At 35.0% G+C, this 25059-nt stretch overlaps 2 protein-coding genes across 2 annotated transcripts; both read left to right on the forward strand.

The window, feature by feature from the left end:
- The first annotated feature begins 30 nt into the window (after nucleotides 1-30).
- Nucleotides 31-7575, forward strand: LOC140879838 (uncharacterized). The gene is made up of 12 exons (XM_073283762.1): nucleotides 31-111; nucleotides 605-726; nucleotides 1880-2007; nucleotides 2104-2254; nucleotides 2423-2532; nucleotides 3440-3523; nucleotides 3622-3670; nucleotides 3786-3877; nucleotides 4860-4995; nucleotides 5214-6183; nucleotides 6541-6651; nucleotides 6904-7575. The coding sequence occupies exons 2-12, from the start codon at nucleotides 634-636 to the stop codon at nucleotides 7506-7508; spliced, it is 2529 nt and encodes an 842-aa protein (XP_073139863.1). The 5' UTR covers nucleotides 31-111; nucleotides 605-633; the 3' UTR covers nucleotides 7509-7575.
- Nucleotides 7576-22099: 14524 nt separating this feature from the next.
- On the forward strand, nucleotides 22100-24981 carry LOC140883303 (glutathione S-transferase L3-like). Its single transcript, XM_073289722.1, has 9 exons — nucleotides 22100-22362; nucleotides 22486-22560; nucleotides 22803-22863; nucleotides 23034-23120; nucleotides 23286-23384; nucleotides 23475-23577; nucleotides 23737-23813; nucleotides 24323-24430; nucleotides 24752-24981. Exons 1-9 carry the CDS (start codon nucleotides 22193-22195, stop codon nucleotides 24836-24838), a joined length of 867 nt encoding a protein of 288 aa, XP_073145823.1. The 5' UTR covers nucleotides 22100-22192; the 3' UTR covers nucleotides 24839-24981.
- The last annotated feature ends 78 nt before the right edge of the window (nucleotides 24982-25059 follow it).

Here is a 25059-nt window from a genome sequence, read left to right on the forward strand (position 1 = left end):
AAAGGCGTGTCAATCCTGTGGTTTTCAATCATCGCTTACATTTCCTCGCTCTCTAATCTCTTTTTCTCTCTTTAATCATCTCGCTGCCTTTTGTCTGAACCAAAAATCTCTGTAAGTTTTCGTTGCATTTGCATTTCGATTGATGTTTTATTGTTAGATTTCTGCCATCGAAGCTGTACCTCGTTCTTCATTTCGTCACTGTGTGTGCTGAAATCCGTTCGATGCAATGTGTGTTTTTACGCGGTTCTGGCGTGTGTTTTTTTTTTTTTTTGGTTGCTGCCGTACATTTTTCATTTCGCAAATTTTGGTGCCTTTTACCTGCATTTTTTGTGGATTTTTGGCGGAATGGAAGAAGCTTCAGCTCTGATCTGGAAAATTAGGAAAGATAATTTTTTTTTGTTCGTTTGTTTTTTTGGGGCGGTGGGGGGGATGGGAATCGACTCACATGTTAGGGTTTGTGCGCCGTTGTTTTTGGTTTATGTGTGTGTGAGTCGGTGGTGGGAGAAAATGTCTGTGCAAGTTTTTATGCTCATTTGATTGCAGAGGAGATTTATTTTGTTTTTTTGTTTTTGGGTTGTTTCCTTCTCTTTTATTTTCGTTGCAGGAATTTTTTTTGGGAGGTGAAAGGCAATAATGAACATGGAAGAGGAGAAGAGGTGTCCCCTGTGTGCGGAGGAAATGGACTGGACGGATCAACAATTCAAGCCTTGCCAATGTGGTTATCAGGTACCATTTTATACAATAATCTTTTTAGATTTTCGTTTACTGATTTTGGTTAAAGCTCTTTTCTCGATTCACAGCATCTACTTCCTATATATTGTTTTGGGAAAATCTAGGCCTTAAAGTGCATTAAATGTTGTTTAAACTTTAGTAATTTGCTGGATGTTGAATGATCAATGGATTCATCCACGGTAAGTGCAATTGATTCTTTATTTTTTATTTTCAAACCTGTCTTTTCCTACGACGAGGTCTCCATCTATACGAAAATGCTGGTGCCTGTTTAGAAATTGGATGTTGGGCACGAATCACTTTCAGTTTCCATGAAAGGTGCTAACATTATCTACTTGCGCCATGCTTCTAGAAACGACATAACAAAGATGAATGGAAACATCAACACAAACATGAAGAATCTCTAGTTATGCGGTAGTAACGATTTGACACTGACATGGTATGGAGGAGCATGATGCATCTTGATTTTTATTTAATAAGTATTTTCTGGCTCCCGTCACGAAATAAAGGCCATGTCAATTGTGAGCACCTTTGGCTTCGCAGTCATACTTGTTCAATCATTTTCATAGAGCATATGGTTCATAATTAACGAATTGAAGTCATCCATTATGCTGTTCCATTAAGCACGGCATAACCATGAGTGAACTTTGTTGTTTGTGCCTAAAATGTTGTCCAACTGTCACTAACACGAACGCCATCGTGCTTGGTTAGTCTGGACCGCTGTAGTTCATTTTCGGGCTACTCATGAACCCGGATTAGAATGGTTTACTGGCTTCATGACTTCAATCCATCTCCAAATCTCATTTAAGGCTTTTTTTTTAGTTTTTTAGTTTTTTTTTTTTTTTTATCAATGCATTGCTTTAAATGTTATGATTTCTAATGGATGAACCTATGCGAGTTTAGTTATGTGATGCTTTCTGGCTTTTCTGAACCGACTTGTTAATTTCTGTCTCTAGTCAAGTAAATCTAGCTTGAAGTAATTGTGCATTTATATAGGGTTTCACTTAAGTAAGAAAAGGTTGGCCCTACTTTTTACTTGTCGCATTGCTTGTCTCCATCTTTTTACTAGTTTCCCTGCCCAAGACTTGGGTTTGTATATCGTCATTGAATTTTAAATAATCTTCACTTACCATGTGGCACATCTATTCAGGTCTGTGTTTGGTGTTGGCATCATATAATAGACATGGCAGAAAAAGAGGAAACAGAGGGAAGATGTCCTGCCTGTCGAGCAATCTATGATAAAGAGAAAATTGTTGCAATGCAAACGGATTGTGGAAGGTTGCTGCATATATTTATTTTTTATTACATATGGCTTTCTGTTATTTGATGCTGAGATATGGACATTTGAAAGTTTTATTCATCTCTATCGTATAGGACTGCAAATAAAAATTCGAATCGCAAAAACAAGCCACCAAAGGTCAAGCCAAAGACTATTGAAGTAAAGAAGGATCTTACCAATGTCAGAGTCATTCAACGGAAAATGGTGTATGTGATTGGTCTACCTCTTAGTCTTGCCGATGAAGATGTAAGGATCCCTTTTGCTAATTCTTAGTTTTCCCTATATCAAAAGGTTTGTCTCCTTTGTTTGTTTAGAATGTGATCAAGTATGTTGTTACCTTGTATCAGATCAAATGATGCTTCAAATGCTGTTTTACGTTTTTTCAGTTCTAAAGAGAAATGTTTTTGTGAACAGTTATTACAGCGGAAAGAATATTTTGGTCAATATGGAAAAGTTGACAAGGTCTCTCTCTCAAGAACAGCTGGTGGTGCAATTCAGCAGTTTGTCAATGAGACTTGCAGTGTGTGAGTCTAAACCTGCTAGTTGAACAGAATTCTTTTTTGTTTGTGTGTGTGTGTGAATTGAATTGTATGACATTTACTTTTTACAAAATTTCATCCTTTATTGGCCTTGAAGCTGGATCTGCTCAGTCTAAATAATACATTTCCCAATGATTTGACTTAAGTTGATAAAGTAATGAATTCTTCAAGTAAACTGTAAACCTGATGTAACCGAGTGTCTTAATAAAGGTAATCAATAGTGAAAGGGCTCTATGGCTGTTCATTTAACTGTTAATTGCTTGGATATTTGCTCTTACAGCACCGAAATTCTTCAATTAGCTTAGAAGTTTCTACATCATGATAGGTTCTTCGTCACATATATGGTTAGAGTTAAACACCTGATTTTCTTAAGATGTCATTTTATGCCTTATTCACCAAATTTATTGAAATATTTGTGTGTTTATGAATATATATATGTTCTATACAATCTGGAGCTAAATTGTGTGAATTAGTTGACATTATAAATATTAAGAAGAGTGAAATGGCACAGCTTATAATACGAGAGTTAAAATGATAACTAATAGCTGATGTTGGCGCCAACATTCAATTAGTAATGAGAGTTATTAAGTCTGTGATAAGAGGGGCAATATGAGCCCATTTCATTTTTTCTCTGTAAGACTGGTCCGACTGGATAACGAGCCCCAATTGAATCTGTGAGATCCTTATTCACTACATATATGATTGGTGGTAATTGCTTGCTTCCTTATCTACCTTCATGGTTTTCTCTGTGATTTTCTGATTAGGGTTATTTCTAGGGGATTGTGCCATGCCAGTGGATGATGTCTCATAAGCATTCTCCTTTAAAGCTTATACTTGACTGATGCGTCATAATCATTCCATTTATTCCTTTTTATCTTTTTTTTCGTTCTAGATACATAACTTACTCAAGAGAGGAGGAGGCAATTCGATGTATTCAATCAGTGCATGGTTTTGTTCTAGAAGGTAGATTTTTAAGGTAAGCACTTGTTCTCTTTCCTTCTTTTGATTTGATTTAGCAAGTTACATTGCTTTGAAGTTTTCACACTACTCACAATTTGATTGTCACTTCTGCAGAGCATCATTTGGTACTGCAAAATATTGCCATGCATGGCTGAAAAACATGGTATAGACACTTCATGCTTCGTAGGGCTTTCTTTTTTGCATTCTTTTCTGAGATGCGGCTAGATACTTCTTCTTTTGCTGTGTGACAAGTTCTCAGAGTTGTTCTATTTTCCCAGCCTTGCAACAATCCTGCTTGTTTATATTTGCATAGTATTGGAGCTGATGAAGATAGTTTTGGAAAAGATGAGGTTGCTGCAGTTCATACGAGGTATAATGTGCACAAGATTTTCTTATCACTGCTATCTCTCGGCTTTTCAACTTTTGATATAATCTGATTTTCTGCAACTAATACCAAAGTGGACCTCTGACTCTGAGAACTTGTAAAAGCACAATTGTGCACTGCTATCTCTCGGCTTTTCAACTTTTGATATAATCTGATTTTCTACAACTAATACCAAAGTGGACCACTGAGAACTTGTAAAAGCACAATTGTGCACATGATTTGTGTGAGCAAGCGAATTAGCACTTGGTTATTAATGGCTGCAAGTGGATTTTTCATTATTAGATGATGTGCTTGGGTGATTAAGGGGCGTGAGTAGATTTTTGATTCACAGCTTTGTAGTGTGCTCCCACCTAGGAAGGAGAAAGAATAATTTTACTTCAATGATCAGTTAACTTCTGTGTGGTCTGCTGGTTATCTTGAAAGTGTTACATAGTGTGGTATCTACTCTCCTTGAGAGGAAAATGAAATCTGAACTAGTAACCAAATTAGAGGCATTTTTTATTTTTATTTTTTTAGAAAAAGGTGGTGCAAGGCGTTTTTTATTAAAAAGGGATGAAGTATATAACAGTAAAGTAGCTAGATCAAGATCTCCTGAATCCTGATAAGATGAATAGCAAACACAAAATACTCCAAGTCCAAAGAAAATTAATAGAGCTGTCTAAAATTTCGATACTGAGTTGATTTGTTTTTATTATTTGAGCTAAACTCCAAGTAATCTTGTGCTGCTCCTTCAATTGTAAAAACTTTTGATTATGCTGAGTATTGTTTCCAAATCATAGTAACTAATTTCTATCAAGATTGCCGTTAGTGTTTTTCTTGTCAATGGAATTAAATTAATTTTGTTGCAAGTTATAATTTTTTAAAATAATTCTTGCATTGGTATATGTTTTACTTATTCAAATATGCTTTTTAATTCTTTATGAATGCATTGCTGATTTTTTTCTTTTTGTTCTTTATTGTTTTAAAGGAGTAGGGTGCAACAAATTGTTGGTGCTATCGATTATGTGGTAACACGCTCTGGGGACATGTTGCCACCACCAGTGGATGATATCTACAGTAGTAACAGTGCATTTACTGACAAATTTGCTACTCAAAGTACCATGGTAAGTGCCAATTTTGCAATGGCTTGCATTATTTTAAGATAGATTCAAAACCTGTTCATTGCATATCTTGATAAAGTGTGCACGAGTAGTGCTAATTTTGCTAATGGCTCTACCTTAGAAGACGTTACTGCAGAAAGTTTCCAGTAAGAACATGTTTACCTTCCATATTCTGGTATTTCACTCAGGAGAATCTCAATGTCTCTTGTGTCATTGTCCAGGATGGTCCTGGCTCCTTAAATGGCAAAGGAGAAATTATTTTCTCACTTCCTTCCACAGAAAACCAGGGAGGTATTGCAGCGCCCCATAAATTGACAACTTTTGTCGATATTGTTGGCCGTTCTAATTGTCCTGATCTCGAAAAAGATGGAAATACACATGAAGAAAGGGTTTTAAAATTATGCTCCGAATTATCTTCAGTTACAACAAGTGGAGATATACATGGGGGACAGTCATATTCTTTTCCTAACCTCTTTAGAGTTTCATCATCTAATCACATGGAAAATGGAATATCCAAAACTATCCCAGATAGACCAGCCAGGGAAGATTCATTATTATTCGAAGATCAAGGATCTAAAGATTTTTATGGTCCAAGTCAAAAGTCTTGTTTTCTTCATCCATCTTATGCTGCAAACATTTCGGAGGATTCCTGTGGGCCTGCATTGTTGCACAATAAGACTCACAGTTCGGGAGACTTCAGTGTGGATCACAACAATGAGCACAATCGTGAAGATGAGGCTTCTTTACCTATCAGATGTGTAAATTCAGTATTAAGTGATGCATGGCAGGAGATGAAGTTCCAAAATTCTTCCAAATCAGATAGAATATATAGAAGCTCCAGTTCATTTTCCAATGAAGAGATAGTAGAGCACCTGCGAAGACTTGACGATGGTAACTTGCCCAATGATGACGAAAATTCTGGTTTAGAAGCTGTGGAGAGCAGTATAATTTCAAATATCATGTCCATGGACTTTGATCCGTGGGAAGGGTCTTTGACAAAGACTAATGATGCATCAGAGTTTCTTGATGAAACTCGTGGCTTGAATGGTTCTTCTTGGAATACCCTTAATAGTGATCAATCAGCTTATTCATATTTTAAAAGGGATGGCTTTGCAAGTCAAGTGGCTGGGTCTGTCCTACGGGATTTTGGGGATAATAAGGAGCAGTATTTGCGCAAGCCTCAGTATCCAGGTAACAGTTGTGGTTTCCTGTTCCTTTGGTTTTTATCTAACCAATAAATTTATTATTCCTATCTATTTGTTACCAAATAGGCTGCGCGGCTTCCACTTGCTTACATTTTGGCATATCTGACCTTCACAAAATTTACACTATTTTCTTTCAGCAGAATATTGATTGACGAGACTGTCCTATTTGTGGTCCTTAAAAAGTTACTTTTGTCTTGATTTTTGCATTTGGTGAGGTCTAGGATTCCAGATCAGTTTGCTTATGGTTGCTATTTTTTGCCGAAGTGACAATCTCGTCTCCTATCAATTGTTTATTTAACTGCCTGATTTTGTGATTCTGAATCCTCACCAGCTCCTCTTACAGGAACTAGAGCTCAAAGTTTGGCGCCGCCAGGGTTTGCAGTGCCCTCTAGAGATCCGCCTCCTGGGTTTTCTGCTTGTGAAAGGACAGGCGGCATGTCCCGTATCCAATCTGGTTTGTGCTTTTAATGCCCCAATCTTTCTCCATCTCACATCGATCTAAAATTTATTTTTTGCAGCCGCTTCACACGATTTCTTTCTTGCTATCGTTTCAACCTTTTTAGGCGTAGGACCACAAGAACTCTCTGCCCAAACCTATTATTGTTCATATTTTCTGCACCACAACATAAAGCAGCCGTTGCATGAAATTAACTTCTTTAATCATTCATCACAACTGATCAATATGATTCTTATCTCATACTTGCAGGAAGCCCTTTGATGAATACTAATTCTTTATCCAGCACTTTGCTTCAACACCCTTCGACCGAGTTCAGTTGTGGCACTGATAATGCCAATTTCATCAATCCTGCCATGTTAAGCTGTGGTGTAGCTAAACCACCGAACGGACAGAAAATCCCCGGCTTTGAAATGAAGCCAGTTAGCACACCAAATCGAAGTGCATATGAAGATGATAACAACCTCTGGCTTATGATGCAACAACAATCATTATCTGCACATAAAGACTCGAAACTCAACCAATTATTCGCCCTGCAAAATCCTCCTCTGCTACATGAATTTGGTCATACCAACCATATGGGGAATGAACTTTCTCTAGACCATATCTATGGCTTGTCGTCAAGGTTAGTCAATCAACATCAGAATTACGACACATCTTCCTTCACACAGTTGTCACAGCAGAAATATGTAAACGGGCACATCTCAAATACAAATGGATACCACAGGCGTAGTTTTGACGACTTTCAACGTAAAAGTGATATGCCGATGACAGAACTTGGGAGAAACGAGAGATTAGGAGTAAACAAGTACTTTCCTGGGTACGGGGATCTAATGTTTAGTTCAGGTGATGTATGAACTCAAGTTTTGTAATCAGTATCGTCGTAACTCGGTTGAAATGAAACCCTTGTCATTATCATCAAAACTCGTCGTCTTTGTGGTGGTGATGGAAGTATGAAATGATCTGATATTTGACCTTTGTGTGCACGGGTTTGTGCAGCACAAGTTTTTGCCAAAATATATATAGACGAAATCCTGCCATGCCACAGCCCACTGGTGACGGTTCTGACAAATTTCTATCTTGTTATTTCCAATTCTTTTGAAAGAATGTGAGTATAGGCAATCTACTCTATCCATTTAACATAACCCCGAAATATAATCGTTCAGGATTGTGCTATGAATCTGACTTAAAATGGGACAAAAATCTCTTTACGGTAATACCTAGAGTGAAGGAAAGATTAGGGTGGTATATCGTATCGTACCAAAAACGCATATTGTATATCGTATCGAAAATTACGATATAAGAAAATGAATACTGACACCGTATCGAAATTCTCTCGGTATACTGAAATTTTCGATACATATAAATAGCATATCGATCATATCGAAATTTTACGGTATAACGAAATTTCGGTACGGTATTGGTATATACTGTTTTATAAGTAAAAAAAACCTTGTATTTTTTAAAATTTATAAATTTATTGTTTATAAATATTATATATTTTTAATTTTTTTAATATTTTTCGATATTCCGATATACTGTTATATATCGAAATTTTTAAATTTCATAGTCCACACCGTTACCGCACCGAAAGATTCGGTATCGTTAAAATTCGATAAATTCGATATTTTTTCGGTACGGTAACTTCAGTCTATCGAAAATTCGGTATTTTTTACCACCCCTAGAAAGATGGGCATTCAAAAAATAACGGTTATTTATTTATTATTATCATCTATATTATACTAAAATATCTAGAGTCTAGATATAATTTTAAAATATAAATTTAATCAAAAATATCATAAAAATCTATTTTAGTAAATTTGTAGTTTATTTATAACAGTATGTATAATATAAAAAAAATATTCCTTAATTCCTATTTTCGAATTTGTACGAGACCATGTAATCCTAGTTAACATTAAGTATTATGTTTAAAAAATATTTTTAAAAGTTTCTATTTTAATCAATCTCTAAATATGTCACACACATTACATTGTCTTGCGTTATAAAAAATATATATGTATATACGTATCGCGTGTCCAATTATCATTATTAAAATTGATGTAGATCAATAACAACATTTTCGTACATTGCGTCATGCTAAAATTTTAAAATTTTAAAATTATCTGGTACAAATTAAATGCACTCTCGCATGCAGTTTTCTATCAATATTTTTTTGTGGCTTTTTTTTTTTTTTGGGATTCTTTCAAAATAGGTATCAATGAAAAATCATTTAATTTTTCCGCTTATTTTTTCGAAACACACTTGTAAAATTATTGAGAAATAGAAATGTCCATCATTACAAGTTTGTTCAACCAAAATGGAAAGTTTCCTTGATCCCACGTAAATTGGGAAGAGGAAGAAATAACAAAAGCAGCTAAAACGTGAGCAACCGAATTTGTCGATCTCCGCACATGAATAAATTTTATGTCTCCTTGTTGCTCCAGTAAATATCGAACATCAGTCGCTATGGAGCCGACATAGCTACGATCTTCTTCAAGACAAGTGACTGCTTGCACTGCTGAAGAGAATGAGAAGAAATTATTTGCACCTGAAATTCATTTTCCCGAGCTATTCTCAATCCACCGTCAATGGCCAGTAACTCAGCCGCCGTAACTGAGATTGGTTTCACAAGCAAACGGCCAAATGCAAGTAAAGGTTGGCCCTCATGGTTCCTTATCACTCCTCCAAAGGCAAATGCATTTAATCTTTCATTATAGGCCGCATCTACATCCAACCTTAAAATAATTTATAGGTGGAACGAACCATTTCTCTGGTGAGGCTGCTATACTAATCTCCTTGGCAGCAAAGAGGGACACCATAGCATGCTGAAACTCGCCAAGTAGCGTGTCGCACCAGTCAGCATTGAGCTCGGCCTTCCTGTTATTTTTAGCATGTATCCACACCAAGCCTCTCGCTCCAAACTGACCTAGCAATCCGCACAAATATCTATAGAAGCCCCATTGCCCACACGCCAACCGATTCCTTGAGCAATTAAAGTCCTACACCATAACAATGATTTCCAGATATAAGATGGGTTACTACCAAGGTTTGCCTCCATAATATCTTGATGACGAAAGTAGCGAGATTTTAGGATTCGGGCAACCAAGGAGTTTGGTTCAGTTATAATTCGCCAAATCTGTTTTGCTAAGAGAGCCTTATTGAAGGTCTCAAGGTCCCATATATTTTGGCTTACAAAGAAACTTCCAAGTCTTCCAATGCATTCTTTTTCTCCCAGCAGCAATACCCCACCAAAAATTAGAACATTCACGTTCAATCTCCTCGCAAACAGACTTCGAGATTCGAAAGCAAGACATAGCGTAAGTCGGTATGGATTGGAGCATCGACTTAATGAGAATCTCCTTGACACCAGTCGAAAAGGTTTTGTGACCCCAACTTTGGATTCTTTTTGCTACTCTTTCCACAAGATATCGAAATTGAACTTTTTTGCTTCTAGCAGCAAAAATCGGGAGTCCTAGATAAATTTACATCATGGCCCTGAACCACTGGAATAGCCAAAGCCGTCTTGATGTTGTCTACCAACTGGGGATCAGTGCTAGGACTAAAAGATAGTGACGATTTCTCAAAGTTAATAAGTTGAGCAGATGCCTTCTCATACAAGGACAAGCAATCTCGAATGGCCCAGCAATCCATCAACGTGGCCTTGAAGAACAAAAGACTGTCATCTGCAAAGAAGAGATGGATAAGGGCTGGAATAGAGCAAGCAATTTTAACCCCCTGTCAACAATCGACGAGCCTCAAGAGATAATAACATAGATGATAAGCCCTGAGCACATAAAGACAAAAAGATTAGGGGACAGAGGGTCACCCTATCTAATCCCTCTACTCGGGGATACATTTCCATTGAGATCGCCATTCAATGAGAAGGAATATCTGACAGAACAAACACATCTCATAATCTTTTCTATCCAAACCGGCGAGAACCCAAGTCTTAGCATGATCCCTTCTAAAAAAGGTCATTCAACCCTATCGTTGGCTTTACTCATATCCAGTTTTAAAGCAGCAAAACCTTTTTTACCCATTTATTATTATTATTATTATTATTATTATTATTATTATTATTATTATTGTTGTTGTTGTTGTTGTTGTTGTTGTTGTTGTTGTTGTTGTTGTGAAAAGTAAAAATTTATGGTAAAACTAAAAACTCTAAAACTCAAAATATATATTAAACCAAACACTTATAAAATCTTCTCTCTAAACTTGTGTAATTTTTTCACAAATGTTGAGGTCTATTTATAGATCCTCAATTGAGAAATGTCCAAAAATAAATATGTCATCCATTACATAATCAAAAATTAAAATATCATCATATCACCATCACAATAATTTTCAATCTAATTTTAATATATAATTTCCAATACTCCTCATTGTGATGATGATCGTGATATTACATGCTTGTATATTGCCTCGTTAAAAACCTTACTAAGAAAAACCCAGTGGGATAAAAACCATAGTAAGAAAAAAAGAGTGCAGCCACGTAAACTCCCCCTCATGTTAATACGATCGATTCTTCACATACACTGTAGATTTCGCATCCCAATATTATATATATGCTTTCTGAATATTGCCGTAGGAAGCGCCTTTGTGAAGAGATCTGATGAGTTCTCACTTGATTGAATGTAACAGATATCAATATATTTATTCTTCTCAAGCTCTTGAGTGTAGGCAAAGAACTTTGGGGGATATGTTTGGTTCTGTCACTTTTGATGTATCCTTCTTTCATTTGAGCAATACATGCAACATTATCTTCATACAACGTCACAAGATTCTTGTTTACTGATAATCCACAAGAATTTTGGATATGTTATGTCATTGATTTTAGCCAAACACATTCACGACTTGCTTCATGTAGCGCAATAATCTCGACGTGATTTGATGAAGTTGTTACTAGTGTTTGTTTCTGTGAACGCCTAGAAATTGTTGTGCCTCCACGAGTAAATACATATCCGATTTGGGAACGTGTCTTATGTGGATCAGATAAATATCCAGCATCAGCATAACCAATGATACTTTGATTGGTGTCTTTTTAGTACAAAAGTCCCAAATCTGTCGTTCCTCGTAGATAACGGAATATATGTTTAATTCCATTCTAGTGCCTCTTTGTTGGATATGAACTGAATCTTGCTAATAAATTTATAGCAAAAGATATATCAGGTCTAGTGTAATTTGCAAGATACATAAGGGCACCAATGACACTTAGATATGGTACTTCTGGACCAAGAATAACTTTATCATCTTCACATGGACGAAATGGATCATTTTCTATGTTTAATGATCTTACAACCATTGGAGTACTTAATGGATTTGATTTATCCATATTAAAACGTTTAAGTATATTTTCTGTATAATTTGCCTGGTGAACAAAAATTCCACATTCTTTTTGTTCAATTTGCAAACCCAAGCAATACTTGGTTTTTCCAAAATCCTTCATTTCGAATTCTTCTTTCAAGTACATCATAACTTCTTGAATTTTTTTATTCGTTCCAATGATATTTAAATCATCAACATATACATCAATAATTACACATCCGGATGTTGTTTTCTTGATGAAAACACAAGGTAATATTGGATCATTTACATATCCCTTTTTCATCAAGTGCTCACTTAGCCGATTATACCACATTTGGCCGGATTGCTTCAACCCATATAATGATCTTTGAAATTTTACAGAATAAAATTCTCTGGGTTTTGAACTTTGTGTTTCAGACATCTTAAATCCTTCAGGGATTTTCATGTATATATCACTATCAAGTGATCCGTATAAGTAAGCTGTAACAACATCCATAAGACACATTTTCAAATTTTCAGACACGGCCAAACTAATCAAATATCGAAACGTAATTGCATCCATAACAAGAGAATACGTTTCTTCATAATCAATTTCAGGCCTTTGAGAAAAACCTTGTGCAACAAGTCTAGCTTTTTATCTTGCTATTTCATTTTTCTCATTTCGCTTTCGAATAAAAACTCATCTGTATCCAACAGGTTTTACGCCTTTAGGTGTGAGGACTATAGGTCCAAAAACATTACGTTTATTTAGCGAATCCAATTCAACCTGGATGGCATCTTTCCATTTGGCCCAATCATGACGAGTTTTACATTCTCCAAAAGATTTTGGTTCATGATCATCATTTTCATTTATGATGTCACATGCCACATTATAAGAAAATATCTCATCAATATCTTCTATATCTTTTCGGTTCCATATTTTTCCAGTATTAATATAATTGATAGAGATTTCACGATTCTCGTCAATTTGTGGTTCTGACAAAATATTTTCATCATCAGGTGTTTCTTCTGGAACACCATTTTCTATTTTATGATCATCGTGTTTTCTATGCCTTTTCTTTTCCGAGGATTTTTATCCTTGGAACCGACTGGCCTTCCATGCTTCAAGCGTTTTATGATATCATGAGTGTCTTCAATTTGTTTCTTTGGAATTTCAATTCGAGCAGGGGCATTTACAGCATGTATATATGATTTTGTTACCCCTTTTGTGTCTGCAAATGCATCTGGAATTTGATTTGCATTTCTTTGCAAGTGCACAAGTTTTTGTACATCTTTCTCACATTGTTTGGTCCTTGGATCCAAATGTAACAATGATGGTACATACCATGTGATTTCCTTTTCGATGTGTTTCTTTTCTCCCCCTAACATTGGGAAGATTTCTTCATTAAAATGACAATCAGCAAAGCGTGCTGTAAACACATCGCCCGTCTAAGGCTCAATATATCAAATTATTGATGGACTATCATAACCGATATAAATACCGATTTTTCTTTGAGAACCCATTTTTTATCGTTGAGGTGGTGAAATAGGCACATATACCATACATCCAAAAATTATCAGATGAGAAATATTTGGTTCTTTACCAAATGCAAGTTGCAATGGGGAGAATTTATGATATGCACTTGTTCTGATTCGAATTAATGCCGCAACATGTAAAATTGCATGTCCCCATATAGAAATAGGGAGTTTTGTTCTCATAATCATTGGTCTAGCAATCAGTTGTAGACGTTTAATCAATGATTCAGCTAATACATTCTGTGTATGAACATAAGCAACATGATATTCAACAGTAATTCCCATTGACATACAATAGTCATTGAAAGTTTGGGAAGTAAATTCTTCAGCATTATCAAGTCTTATTTTTTTGATTGTATAATCGGGAAATTGATTCCGCAATTTTATTATTTGAGCCATTAATCTTGCAAATGCCACATTCCGAGTTGACAATAAGCATACATATGACCATCTGCTGGATGCATCGATCAATACCATAAAATATCGAAATGGTCCACATGGTGGATGAATTGGCCCACAAATATCACCCTGAATACGTTCAAGAAATATGAGTGATTCTGTTTGAATTTTAGCTGGTGATGGTCTTATAATAAGTTTTCCAAGAGAACATGCTTTACATTGAAACTTATTATTCTGAAAGATCTCCTGGTCTTTCAATGGATGACCATGTGTATTTTCAATAATTTTTTGCATCATTATTGAACCAGGATGTCTCAATCGATCATGTCAATTGGTTAATATTGAATAATTATTAACCACCATATTTGATTCGATTGATCTTATATGTGTATAATGCAATCCAGTAGGGAGCATTGATAATTTTTCAACCACATATTTTTTTTCTGATTTATATGTGGTAAGATACATATATTTCTTATTTCCATTAGTTATCGTCTCAGTATAAAACTTAACAAATTTCTTTTCGATTGTGGTGAATATAAAGCATCATTTATCCGAAATTTTGTACCATTTGGTAACAAAAATTGTGCTTTACCACAACCTTCAATCAAGTCTACAGGACCTTATATGGTATTCACCATTGTTTTTGTTGGTTTTATTTCCATGAAATATTTTTCATCTCGTAGAATAGTGTGCGTTGTACCACTATCCGGTATGTAAATTTTCATGATATTATTTCCATGTTTTCTCATAGCATTTTTCATATCAAACTTCACAAAAAAATGCAATAAAAAAATCAAGTACAATACAAATGCAAAATATAACATGCTTTATAATACAAGAATGCATGAAAAATACAAATCTAGTCCCACCAATCTTTTAATCAATGTCTTCGAAATCATTCAAAAAATCTGCAGCATTGAAACTAGTTGAACCAATTAAATGGTAACTATTTTCAATAAAATTGGTCTCTTTTCCTTTCCCCTTTGTCGATTCTTTATAGAGCTTACATAGGTGTTCAGGGGTTCGACAAATATGTGACCAATGTCCTGGAGTGTCACATCTATAACAAACACTCTCAGATTTTTTGAGTGATTTTCATTTTCACTCGTATTTTCATGCTGCCTTTTTGGTGGGTGGTTCGTGACGTTCTTTTGAGATGAGTTATTGAAATAACTATCTCGATTATTTTCATATCCACGGCCACGACCACGACCGCGATAATTTTTACGTCCACGTCCACGCCCACTTTCTCGACCTCGTCCACGACCAAAATATTGTCTATGCCTTTGATTTTGGTTTTCATTTTTAATTACGACATTTTCTTCTGGAAATGTCGTTGAACCAGTGGGTCGGGATTGATGATTTCTTACTAACAATTCGTTGTTCTTTTCCGCCACAAGAAGACATGCAATGAGTTCATAATATCTTGAAAATCCACGCACTCTATACAGTTGTTGTAGAGTTATATTTGATGCGTGGAATATGGAAAATGTTTTTTCAAGCATTTCCATCTCAGTAACAACATGCCCACAAAATTTTAATTGCGAGACTATTCGATACATCGCAGAATTGTAATCACTGACTTTTTTAAAGTCTTGGAATCTCAACGTATTCCATTCATTACGGGCGGTCGGGAGTATAACTTCCCTTATATGCTCAAATCTTTCTTTCAGCCCTTTCCATAAAATCATTGGGTCTTTTTCTGTGATATACTTGACCGCTTAATTCGATATCAACTAGCAACTGCACTAGGTCAAGTAATAGTAAAGTGGACAAAGAGTCCAAGTATCGATCTCACAGGGACTGTTGTCAATTCTCAAGAATTAATTATTTTACCTAATCTAGACAAAATAATAAAACAAGTGCTAAGAATTAACTAAAATTTAATTACTAAAATAAAATAAGAATTAAACTAGAAGAAGAATAAATTCAATTAAATAGAGACAACCAAGACACACGAAGGTACCAAACAAATCATGCAAACAAGTGGCAAATCCAGGATCCAGATTTAATCTTAAATCACGGCGAATTATCCTATCTTGTTTAACAGTCTATTTCTAGAAAATGTTAAGCCTATTCAAGTTATGACGGATTAATTTTCATAATTCCAATCAAACATGAATGCATTCAATATTTATGATAATTCAGTTTTCACCTAAAGCCGCATACTGAAACCGAATACTATTTCTAGTCGGTTTAACCACATGTCAATTATTGGAGTGATCGAAATCAATTCCTCCTCTGTCAACTTGGAATCAATTAACAAGCAAGTAAATAGTTGATCAGGTTATTCACAAAACAGAATTTAAATCCAACAATCAATAATATTAACAAAAATCCAAAAATCCTAAATAAACATCCAAATATTCAACATAAAACTGTCTGGCCCAATCTCGCGGTCTTGGTTGAAAAAAAACTAATCAATAAACGAAAATAATATTCAACAAAAGTTTATTAATCTAAAGAAGAAAAACTCGAATGAAGCGTTCTTCAATCTCCAAGCCTCCTAGCCGCCGTCTATCTGATGTGATTCGAACCCCCTTTCACGTCTGACAATCTCCTATTTATATGTCTTTGAAAGCCCAAAAAATAAAGCCCGGAAACTTGAAAGTTTTAATTCCCAAAAATTCTATTTTTTTTTTGATTCTGTGACATGCACGGACCCTGGGTAAGGGTCCGTGTCTAGGTCCGTGCATTAAACTGAAAACGCCGATTTTTTTACGAGGTTGCACGGACCCTTATCCGGACCCATGCACGGGGTCCGTTCATACATCCTTTCCTGCGCGCAGTTTTCTTGAAAAATTCATTACTTCAGTTCTAGCCATCGGATCGAGCTGAAATTTGGACAGCAGCTTCAAAACATCTGAAACTTCATTTTGAACGATAAAAATTGGATTTCGAGCTCTATAAAATTAAATTTGATTTTTTGACCAAGGCTGCTCCGTAATTAATGCTTCACAAATCTATTTTCCTACAAAATTAACACACGAGGAGTGAAATACACACACATGTACTAAAACACATAAAAGCACATAAAACAATATAAATGCACACAAAATAAACATAAAAAAATCACGAACTAATGCATACAAAATATACTTATCAACACCCCCATACTTAACTCTTGCTCGCCCTCGAGCAAGACATGCAAAAACAATATGCAAACAAAAACATAAGCAAGAATGAATCATGAACAACATAGCCTCCGATAAGTTCCAACTTCAATCAACTAAAAACCACAACAACTTCTGATTGTTCACAATACACTATCAGTTTAACGTAAACGTGTGTATGTGTCATGTCATTCCAACTTCATGCAACTTCAAAAGAATATGTCCTAAGAATGCTTAGCGACCTATGACAATTCAATGCAAGTATCATAATCCAGTACTCCATCATCTCAACAATCCCAAACAAAAACATGTACTTTCTTGAGATTAATTACGTACCTCCGGATTTTGCACCCGGTATTGCTTTAGCCCCAATAATTACCCGCTGACTTAGCTATAACTTGCTAGGATACGAAAAATCATTCTATTTTTTCTTTCTAATCCTCTCGTCTATAGCACGGATGGAGCATCAATCCCATTGAACCCCCATACTTAGCCTTAAATTTAATTTTTTATAGGATTTTAATCCTTTCAAGGCCCGGATGAAATTGAATAATTTTTTTTTTCTAGGTGCGCCCAAGATCATAAGTGTCTTACTAGAGCCTCATCAAAATTCATAGAACACAATTAAGATCCACAAACCACCTATTGTCGTGCAATGGTCAAACAGACAGAAACTTCATCAAATCTTTCGCTACAATTCACTGGTCTAACATTAGTGCTTAAAAATATTCACGGTTCAACCTACAGTTTCTCATGTCCAGTCAAGAGCAAAAATTTTCAAAAAACCATTTTTTTTTCAAATAAACTTCATCATCATTGACTATTATGACTCATCCAACTCATGCAAGACAACACAAACGAACAAAAACAAACAACATGAAAACAAACACGAAACATGATAGATGCAACACAAAGACATAGATAATAATGCAATAACTAATCTACCCCCCATACTTATCCAAAGCATTGCCCTCAATGCTCCAGAACAATAAACAGAATGCAAGACAAACAAAAACACAATGAAAACAAAAATAACACTCCACTGGTTTTTGATTCATCCTCTTTCTTCTTGACAGTATCCGCTGGGACGATATCAACAGTCTAGATTTATCGGCGGGCACGGCAAACTGGCATGGAAAAGAAACAAAAATCAAATAAAAACAAAACAAAAACAAAATAAAAAGCAAAAACAAAAACACTGGGTTGCCTCCCAGTCAGCGCTAAATTTATAGTCTATAGCCCGACTATGCAGAAGCCACCATCAAAGAGCGGCTGCCGCCCATAGTAAGAATCATACGACTCTACGTATGGGTCTTGATTTTCTTCGCCCTCAAGCTTGGCGTGATATATACTTTGTAAGCTCGTCGGTCCAACAACACTTGGTCTGAAATTTTTCTTTTGGAATGAGACTCCGAATCTAGGCTGAAGCTCATAGAGGATGGAATATGCTAGAGGTGGCGTCAATGGCAAGAAAGAATCTTTTAACGGTGTACATGGAACGACCATTGACGAGGTAAAATATGTAGCCTTGTATGTTTCTTCCTCCTCCAAGTCCACTATTGGCTCTTCTTCACAAGAAAATTCCTCAAAAATTATTTCTTCATGCGCTGGCTCAGTTACTTCACTCTCTTGGAAGATCTCCAAATTTGGTTCTCTAAGAAGCGCAATCTGTTCATCCAAAAGACCCCAAGACTTGATACGACTTTCTAAGAATTGATTTGTCTCTGTCTGTTGCCGCAAAAGATTCTCCAACTGAGCCACATGATCCTCAAAATACCCTACACACTCTTCTTGACGCTCCGGTGGTTGGTTCGAAAAAAATTTAGAGTCGATATCTGGAGGATATTGGTGACTCCAACCCTGCAGTGAAGGATCACAATGCCAATGGTAGTCGAAATCTGTCATATCATTTAACAAGTGTATCGCATTGTTTTCATCTCTGCTGAACAAGTGACTGCCAGTGGCCAAAGCTCCATAATCTACCCAACGTCTTGTTAGCTCATCCAAACCACCATAAAAAATTTGAACTAAAGTGTAGTTCGAAAAATCATGACCTCTAAACCTGTTAGCCAAATCATTGAATCTCCCCCAAGCAGCATAGAAGGGCTCCGAGTATTGTTGGCCAAACCTTGTGAACATCTGTCGATGATCCATCTCCAAGTACCTCACAAGTAAGAAAAAAAATAATTAATAATTAAAAATAAAAAAAATGCAAGAAAAAAAATGTCTAGTCTCAAGCAAATAATCTATCCTAATATTAACTGAACAGTCCTCGGCAACGGCGCCAAAAACTTGACCGCCAAATTTGGTGTTTACTAGCAAGTGCACTAAATCAAGTAATAGTAAAGTGGACAGAGAGTCCAAGTATTGATCCCACAGGAACTGTTGTCAATTCTCAAGAATTAATTATTTTACTTAATCTAGACAAAATAATAAAACAAGTGCTAAGAATTAACTAAAATTTAATTACTAAAATAAAATAAGAATTAAACTAGAAGAAGAATAAATTCAATTAAATAGAGACAACCAAGACACACGAAGGTACCAAACAAATCATGCAAACAAGTGGCAAATCCAGGATCCAGATTTAATCATAAATCACGGTGAATTATCCTATCTTGTTTAACAGTCTATTTATAGAACATGTTAAACCTATTCAAGTTATGACAGATTAATTTTCATAATTCTAATCAAACATGAATGCATTCAATATTTGTGATAATTCAGTTTTCACCTAAAGCCGCATACTGAAACCGAATATTATTTCTAGTCGGTTTAACCATATGTCAATTATTGGAGTGATCGAAATCAATTCCTCCTCTGTCGACTTGGAATCAATTAACAAGCAAGTAAATAGTTGATCAGGTTATTCACAAGACAGAATTTAAATCCAACAATCAATAATATTAACAAAAATCCAAAAATCCTAAATAAACATCCAAATATTCAACATAAAACTGTCTGGCCCAATCTCGCGGTCTTGGTTGAAGAAAAACTAATCAATAAACGAAAATAATATTCAACAAAAGTTTATTAATCTAAAAAAGAAAGGAAAAAAAACTCGAATGAAGCGTTCTTCAATCTCCAAGCCTCCTAGCCGCCGTCTATCTTATGCGATTCGAACCCCCTTTCACGTCTGACAATCTCCTATTTATATGTCTTTGAAAACCCAAGAAATAAAGCCCGAAAACTTGAAAGTTTTAATTCCCAATAATTCTATTTTTTCTGATTCTGCGACATGCACGGACCCTGGATAAGGGTCCGTGCATTAAACTGAAAACGCCGATTTTTTTACGATGTTGCACGGACCCTTATCCGTTCATACATCCTTTCCTGCGCGCAGTTTTCTTGAAAAATTCATTACTTCAGTTCTAGCCATCGGATCAAGCTGAAATTTGGACAGCAGCTTCAAAACATCTGGAACTTCATTTTGAACGGTAAAGATTGGATTTGGTGCTCTATAAAATTAAATTTAAATTTTTGACCAAGGCTGCTCCGTAATTAATGTTTCACAAATTTATTTTCCTACAAAATTAACACCCGAGGAGTGAAATACACACACATGTACTAAAACACATAAAAGCACATAAAACAATATAAATGCACACAAAATAAACATAAAAAAATCACGAACTAATGCATACAAAAGGTACTTATCAATACTCACATTTCAATCCTTCATCAAGATGTCTACGTAAGAAAATCATAGACTTTGCATTTTCTTGTGAGGATGATATATTATTTTCTTTGATGGTATCACTTAGACCCAATGACTCAAGATTCATCTCTACATCAAGAGTCCATGACATATAATTCTTTCCAGTGATATCGAGCACAACAAATTCAATCTTTGCCAAATTTGACATGGTGGTACTAGAAAAATAAAAATGCATTTTATTAGTTAATTTTTATTAGTACGACAATACAAAATAATGGAATAACGAAGATTATAAGTGCGTGTACAAATAGAAAAAAAGTATGTGGTGGAAAATCACTGGTGAGTACAAGACTCGTGAGCATGATGATCATAGTCGTTATGAAAAATAGCCTTATAAATGCCATCATCTTCATCTTCGAAAAATCGAGGAGAAATTATTTTGAGAGAAAGAGTGAATTTGGTGTGATTGAAAATGAGTTTGAGTGAACATATTTATAGGGCAAAAACTAGCCGTTTGTTACCGTTTGGGGTAAGAAAAAATCGAGTATGTGTTGAATAAAAATTCGTGATAATCATGTGATGCATATAATGATAATCATAATTAAATATACGCAATAAAATATATATCATATCACGTTATTATAAGGCCAGTGTCCTAGACAACCTCTTATATAATAACATGAAATTATATATTGATATAGTTAGTATATATACATAATAAATATATATCACATTATTATAAGGTCAGTGTCATAGACAGCCTCTTATATAATAACATGAAATTATACAAATATAATTAGACAATAAAATTATATAAGCAGTAATGTATAATCATATCACGTTATTATTTAAAAACCTTAGAGGTTTTTATACTTATCGTATCCTTTACTGGGAGTGTGGGATGTCGTCTTAACATCCTTCCAGGATTTATAACAAGTTTTTTAAAAAAACTTATTTTTTTTTATCATGTATGATAATAACATGATATTATATATTAAATATATACACAACAAATAAATAAACAATAAAATAAATATACTTACTTGTTAAATATTTTTGTCTCTCTTTGTGTTTTGGAGCGTCGGAAATTATAGAGAACCTTCGAGCGATCGTGTGCCGATAACGTGTTGTGAAAAGTAAAAATTTATGGTAAAAACTAAAAACTCTAAAACTCAAAATATATATAAAACCAAACACTTATAAAATCTTTTCTCTAAACTTGTGTAATTTCTTCACAAATGTTGAGGTCTATTTATAGATCCTTAATTGAGAAATGTCCAAAAATAAATATGTCATTCATTACATAATCAAAAATTAAAATATCATCATATCACCATCACAATAATTTTCAATCTAATTTTAATATATAATTTCCAATAATAATTATTATTATTTTATTTTTGGAGATATTTTTTGATGTACTTGGAATTTGATTGTGGTGGTCTGGTGGACTGATACTAAATGAATTGTAGGCATTTTCTTCCGCGCGTATACACTAACTTTGGAGCTTGGATTGAGCTTCCCCATCATCTAAATTGCGTGAAAAATGGCCACTTTCAGTTTCAACTTAAGCCATCAACGCTATTACACTCGTAGCCATAATTGTAGTGATCTTGGTTTCCACTTCCCATCCTTGTTCTTCAAGAACCCAAGAATTTTCCGCAGTTCCGTTGGGAAAAGCAAAATTGCAGTATCACAATCAGCAACGGCTTCTGGGTAATTACCTTTTTGTGGCATTTTAATAATCTTGAAAAATAGGTGATGAATTGTGCTGATTATAGTCTCCAAGAAATGGATTTCATTATCGTTGATTTTAAAGCTCCCTACTTTTGGTGGCAGAAGTGTGAAGGAGGTCCTTCCACCTGCTCTTGATTCCTCTTCAGATCCTCCGGCCATTTTCGATGGAATTCCCAAGTTAGTAACCTTTTATGTTGATTGTAACTTGCAATGTTGGGATTTTCTTATCGTCAAATGGTTTTTTTTTAATGGGATGGAAATGCATAAAAGCTAAAAATTTTATGTCAGTGGCCTGTGATCAACATTTATGGGTTCGACCCGGAATTTCGATTTTGTTTAGAATTTATTTGGCATCAGTGATGCAAACATACACTTGAGGATTTAATAATTGTAATTTGTGATAATCTTCTTCATTTTAGGCTGTACATATCTTACTCATGCCCGTACGCTCAACGCACGTGGATTGCTCGGAATTATAAGGTTGTTTTACAATTCTGATAACTCATTTTAGTTTGGAATCTGATTCACTTGATCAATACTTGATTGCTTATGTTTGATGCATATGTAGTGTTTGCTTTTGTTCCTGATATCCGAATCAAGTCTCGATTAACTATCTGTAACATTTTTGTTGGTGTTTCTTTTGTGAACAGGGATTGCAGGATAGGATAAAATTGGTCCCCATTGATCTGAAGAATAGGCCATCTTGGTACAAGGAGAAAGTGTACCATGAAAATAAGGTGCAAAATATTTGAAGAATCAGCAGTTTTATACAAATATCATCAATTTAATGTAATTTTTAATTTCTGAAAACATCGTGTTCTCGCTTGCAAATTTCAATACATCAAATTATTTTCTCTATTTTCCATTTGCTGTTCTTCTAATGTTACACACAAATTTTTCAGGTGCCTGCTCTAGAACACAATAACCAAGTTAAGGGAGAGAGTCTCGACTTGATACGATATATTGATAGTAACTTCGAAGGCCCTTCACTTTTTCCCAGTGTACGTATAAAATCATGTGAAAATTTTATGCCATTTAGTGCAAATCCAGCGCTTCCTAATTCATTTTCCGGAACCAATTAAACAATGTAGGATCCTGCAAAGAGAGAGTTTGCTGAGGAATTGCTTTCCTTCACCGACTCTTTCTACAAAGCCATTATTACTTCTTTAAAGGCCGACGAAATGAACGAATCTGGTAAATTTCATTCTTTTGCTCATAAGAGATTTTGTGAATACGATTAAAATCATGTGTATGATTGCTGATCAAGAAATGGTTTGTCGCTTCCTTTTCCATTGAACTCACTTGGCATCCTAATGCTATGTTCCATCTTCGCCTGGTTATATTTGTACGTAGATGCTGCTTTTGATGACATTGAGACTGCTCTTTCCAGATTCACTGATGGACCTTTTTTCCTAGGCCAGTTCAGTTTGGTAAGTCATTGTTGTGCAATCATTCTAACTACTTTTTGTACGTATCAAAGTTGAAATTTTTTCCGGAGAGAGCACAAATGCCTTTTACGAGCTATGCATGAAATTGCCTCCAAATTAGAGTTTTCATTTGTTGAAATATTATTCTGAATTTATTAGAAAATTGACCATGTATTTGTTCCGTCTCATTTTATAGCGCCATAAGAGTTTCAAATTTTTGGTGCAATGAACAGAAGAAAATAGGTGCCGCATTTCCATTATTTTTAGAATACCATTTTGGATTTTATTGATTTTAATTTTGCAATAATCTCATGCGTAGTCTGAAAAACGTCTCATCGAGTATTACAGTTAATGTTGCAAAAACATAGATAAGTTTTAGCTCATTCAGAAGACTTCTATTCTATGATTTCTTTAGCATGACGGTTTCTCTGTTTTCTTGTTGTTGGACTTTTTCTCTTACACCTGTTTCTAATATCTAGTCTGTTAATTTTTACGTTACTGATTCACGTCAGGTGGATATAGCTTACGCTCCTTTCATCGAAAGATTTCAGCCATTTTTGTTAGAAGTAAAGAATTTTGACATAACTGACAGCAGACCAAAACTTGGTGTATGGATTGAGGTACTACAACAAGAACTTTTTGCCTTAATACATATGGAAAACCTGGAGAAATTCTTTTATTTCTCGTCAAGGTTTATGTCACAGTTACGACATATATTCATGTATACAATGTACTGGGGGAATCAAAATGCGCTGAAATGATTGAAATATCTTTCTGGAAATTTTGTTGACTCAATGTTAAGTTAGAGCTGTGAAATTGGACACTGTTGAATTTTGCAATCTCTATTTAAAGATCACATAGAAAATAAAATTTGATTTTTCGTTTGAAGATGGTGAATAAGATCAATTCTTTACATCGTATAGCACATCTTTTATGCGCAGGAGATGAACAAGATTGAGGCATACAGGCAAACTCAACGCGACCCCAAGGAGCACGTAGAGAGCTACAAAAAGCGTTTCTTGGTATAAGTTTCATTGTTCTTCCCACCAGGGACCAAATAGTGTTCTCATTGAACGAGGACCCGTTTTTCTTGTATGTTGTTTGTGCAGTCTACATTGTGAGCAAAACGACTCGAAGTTGAAACCATATTGGACTCGTTCATTTAATTTGATTTTTTTTTTTTGAATGAATTATGGAAATAATAACTCATATTTACTTGTGAAAATGTGTAACAATGTGATGTGGATGG

The sequence above is a fragment of the Henckelia pumila genome, chromosome 2 (genome assembly GCF_033568475.1).
Source record: "Henckelia pumila isolate YLH828 chromosome 2, ASM3356847v2, whole genome shotgun sequence".
NCBI classification, from domain to species: domain Eukaryota; kingdom Viridiplantae; phylum Streptophyta; class Magnoliopsida; order Lamiales; family Gesneriaceae; genus Henckelia; species Henckelia pumila.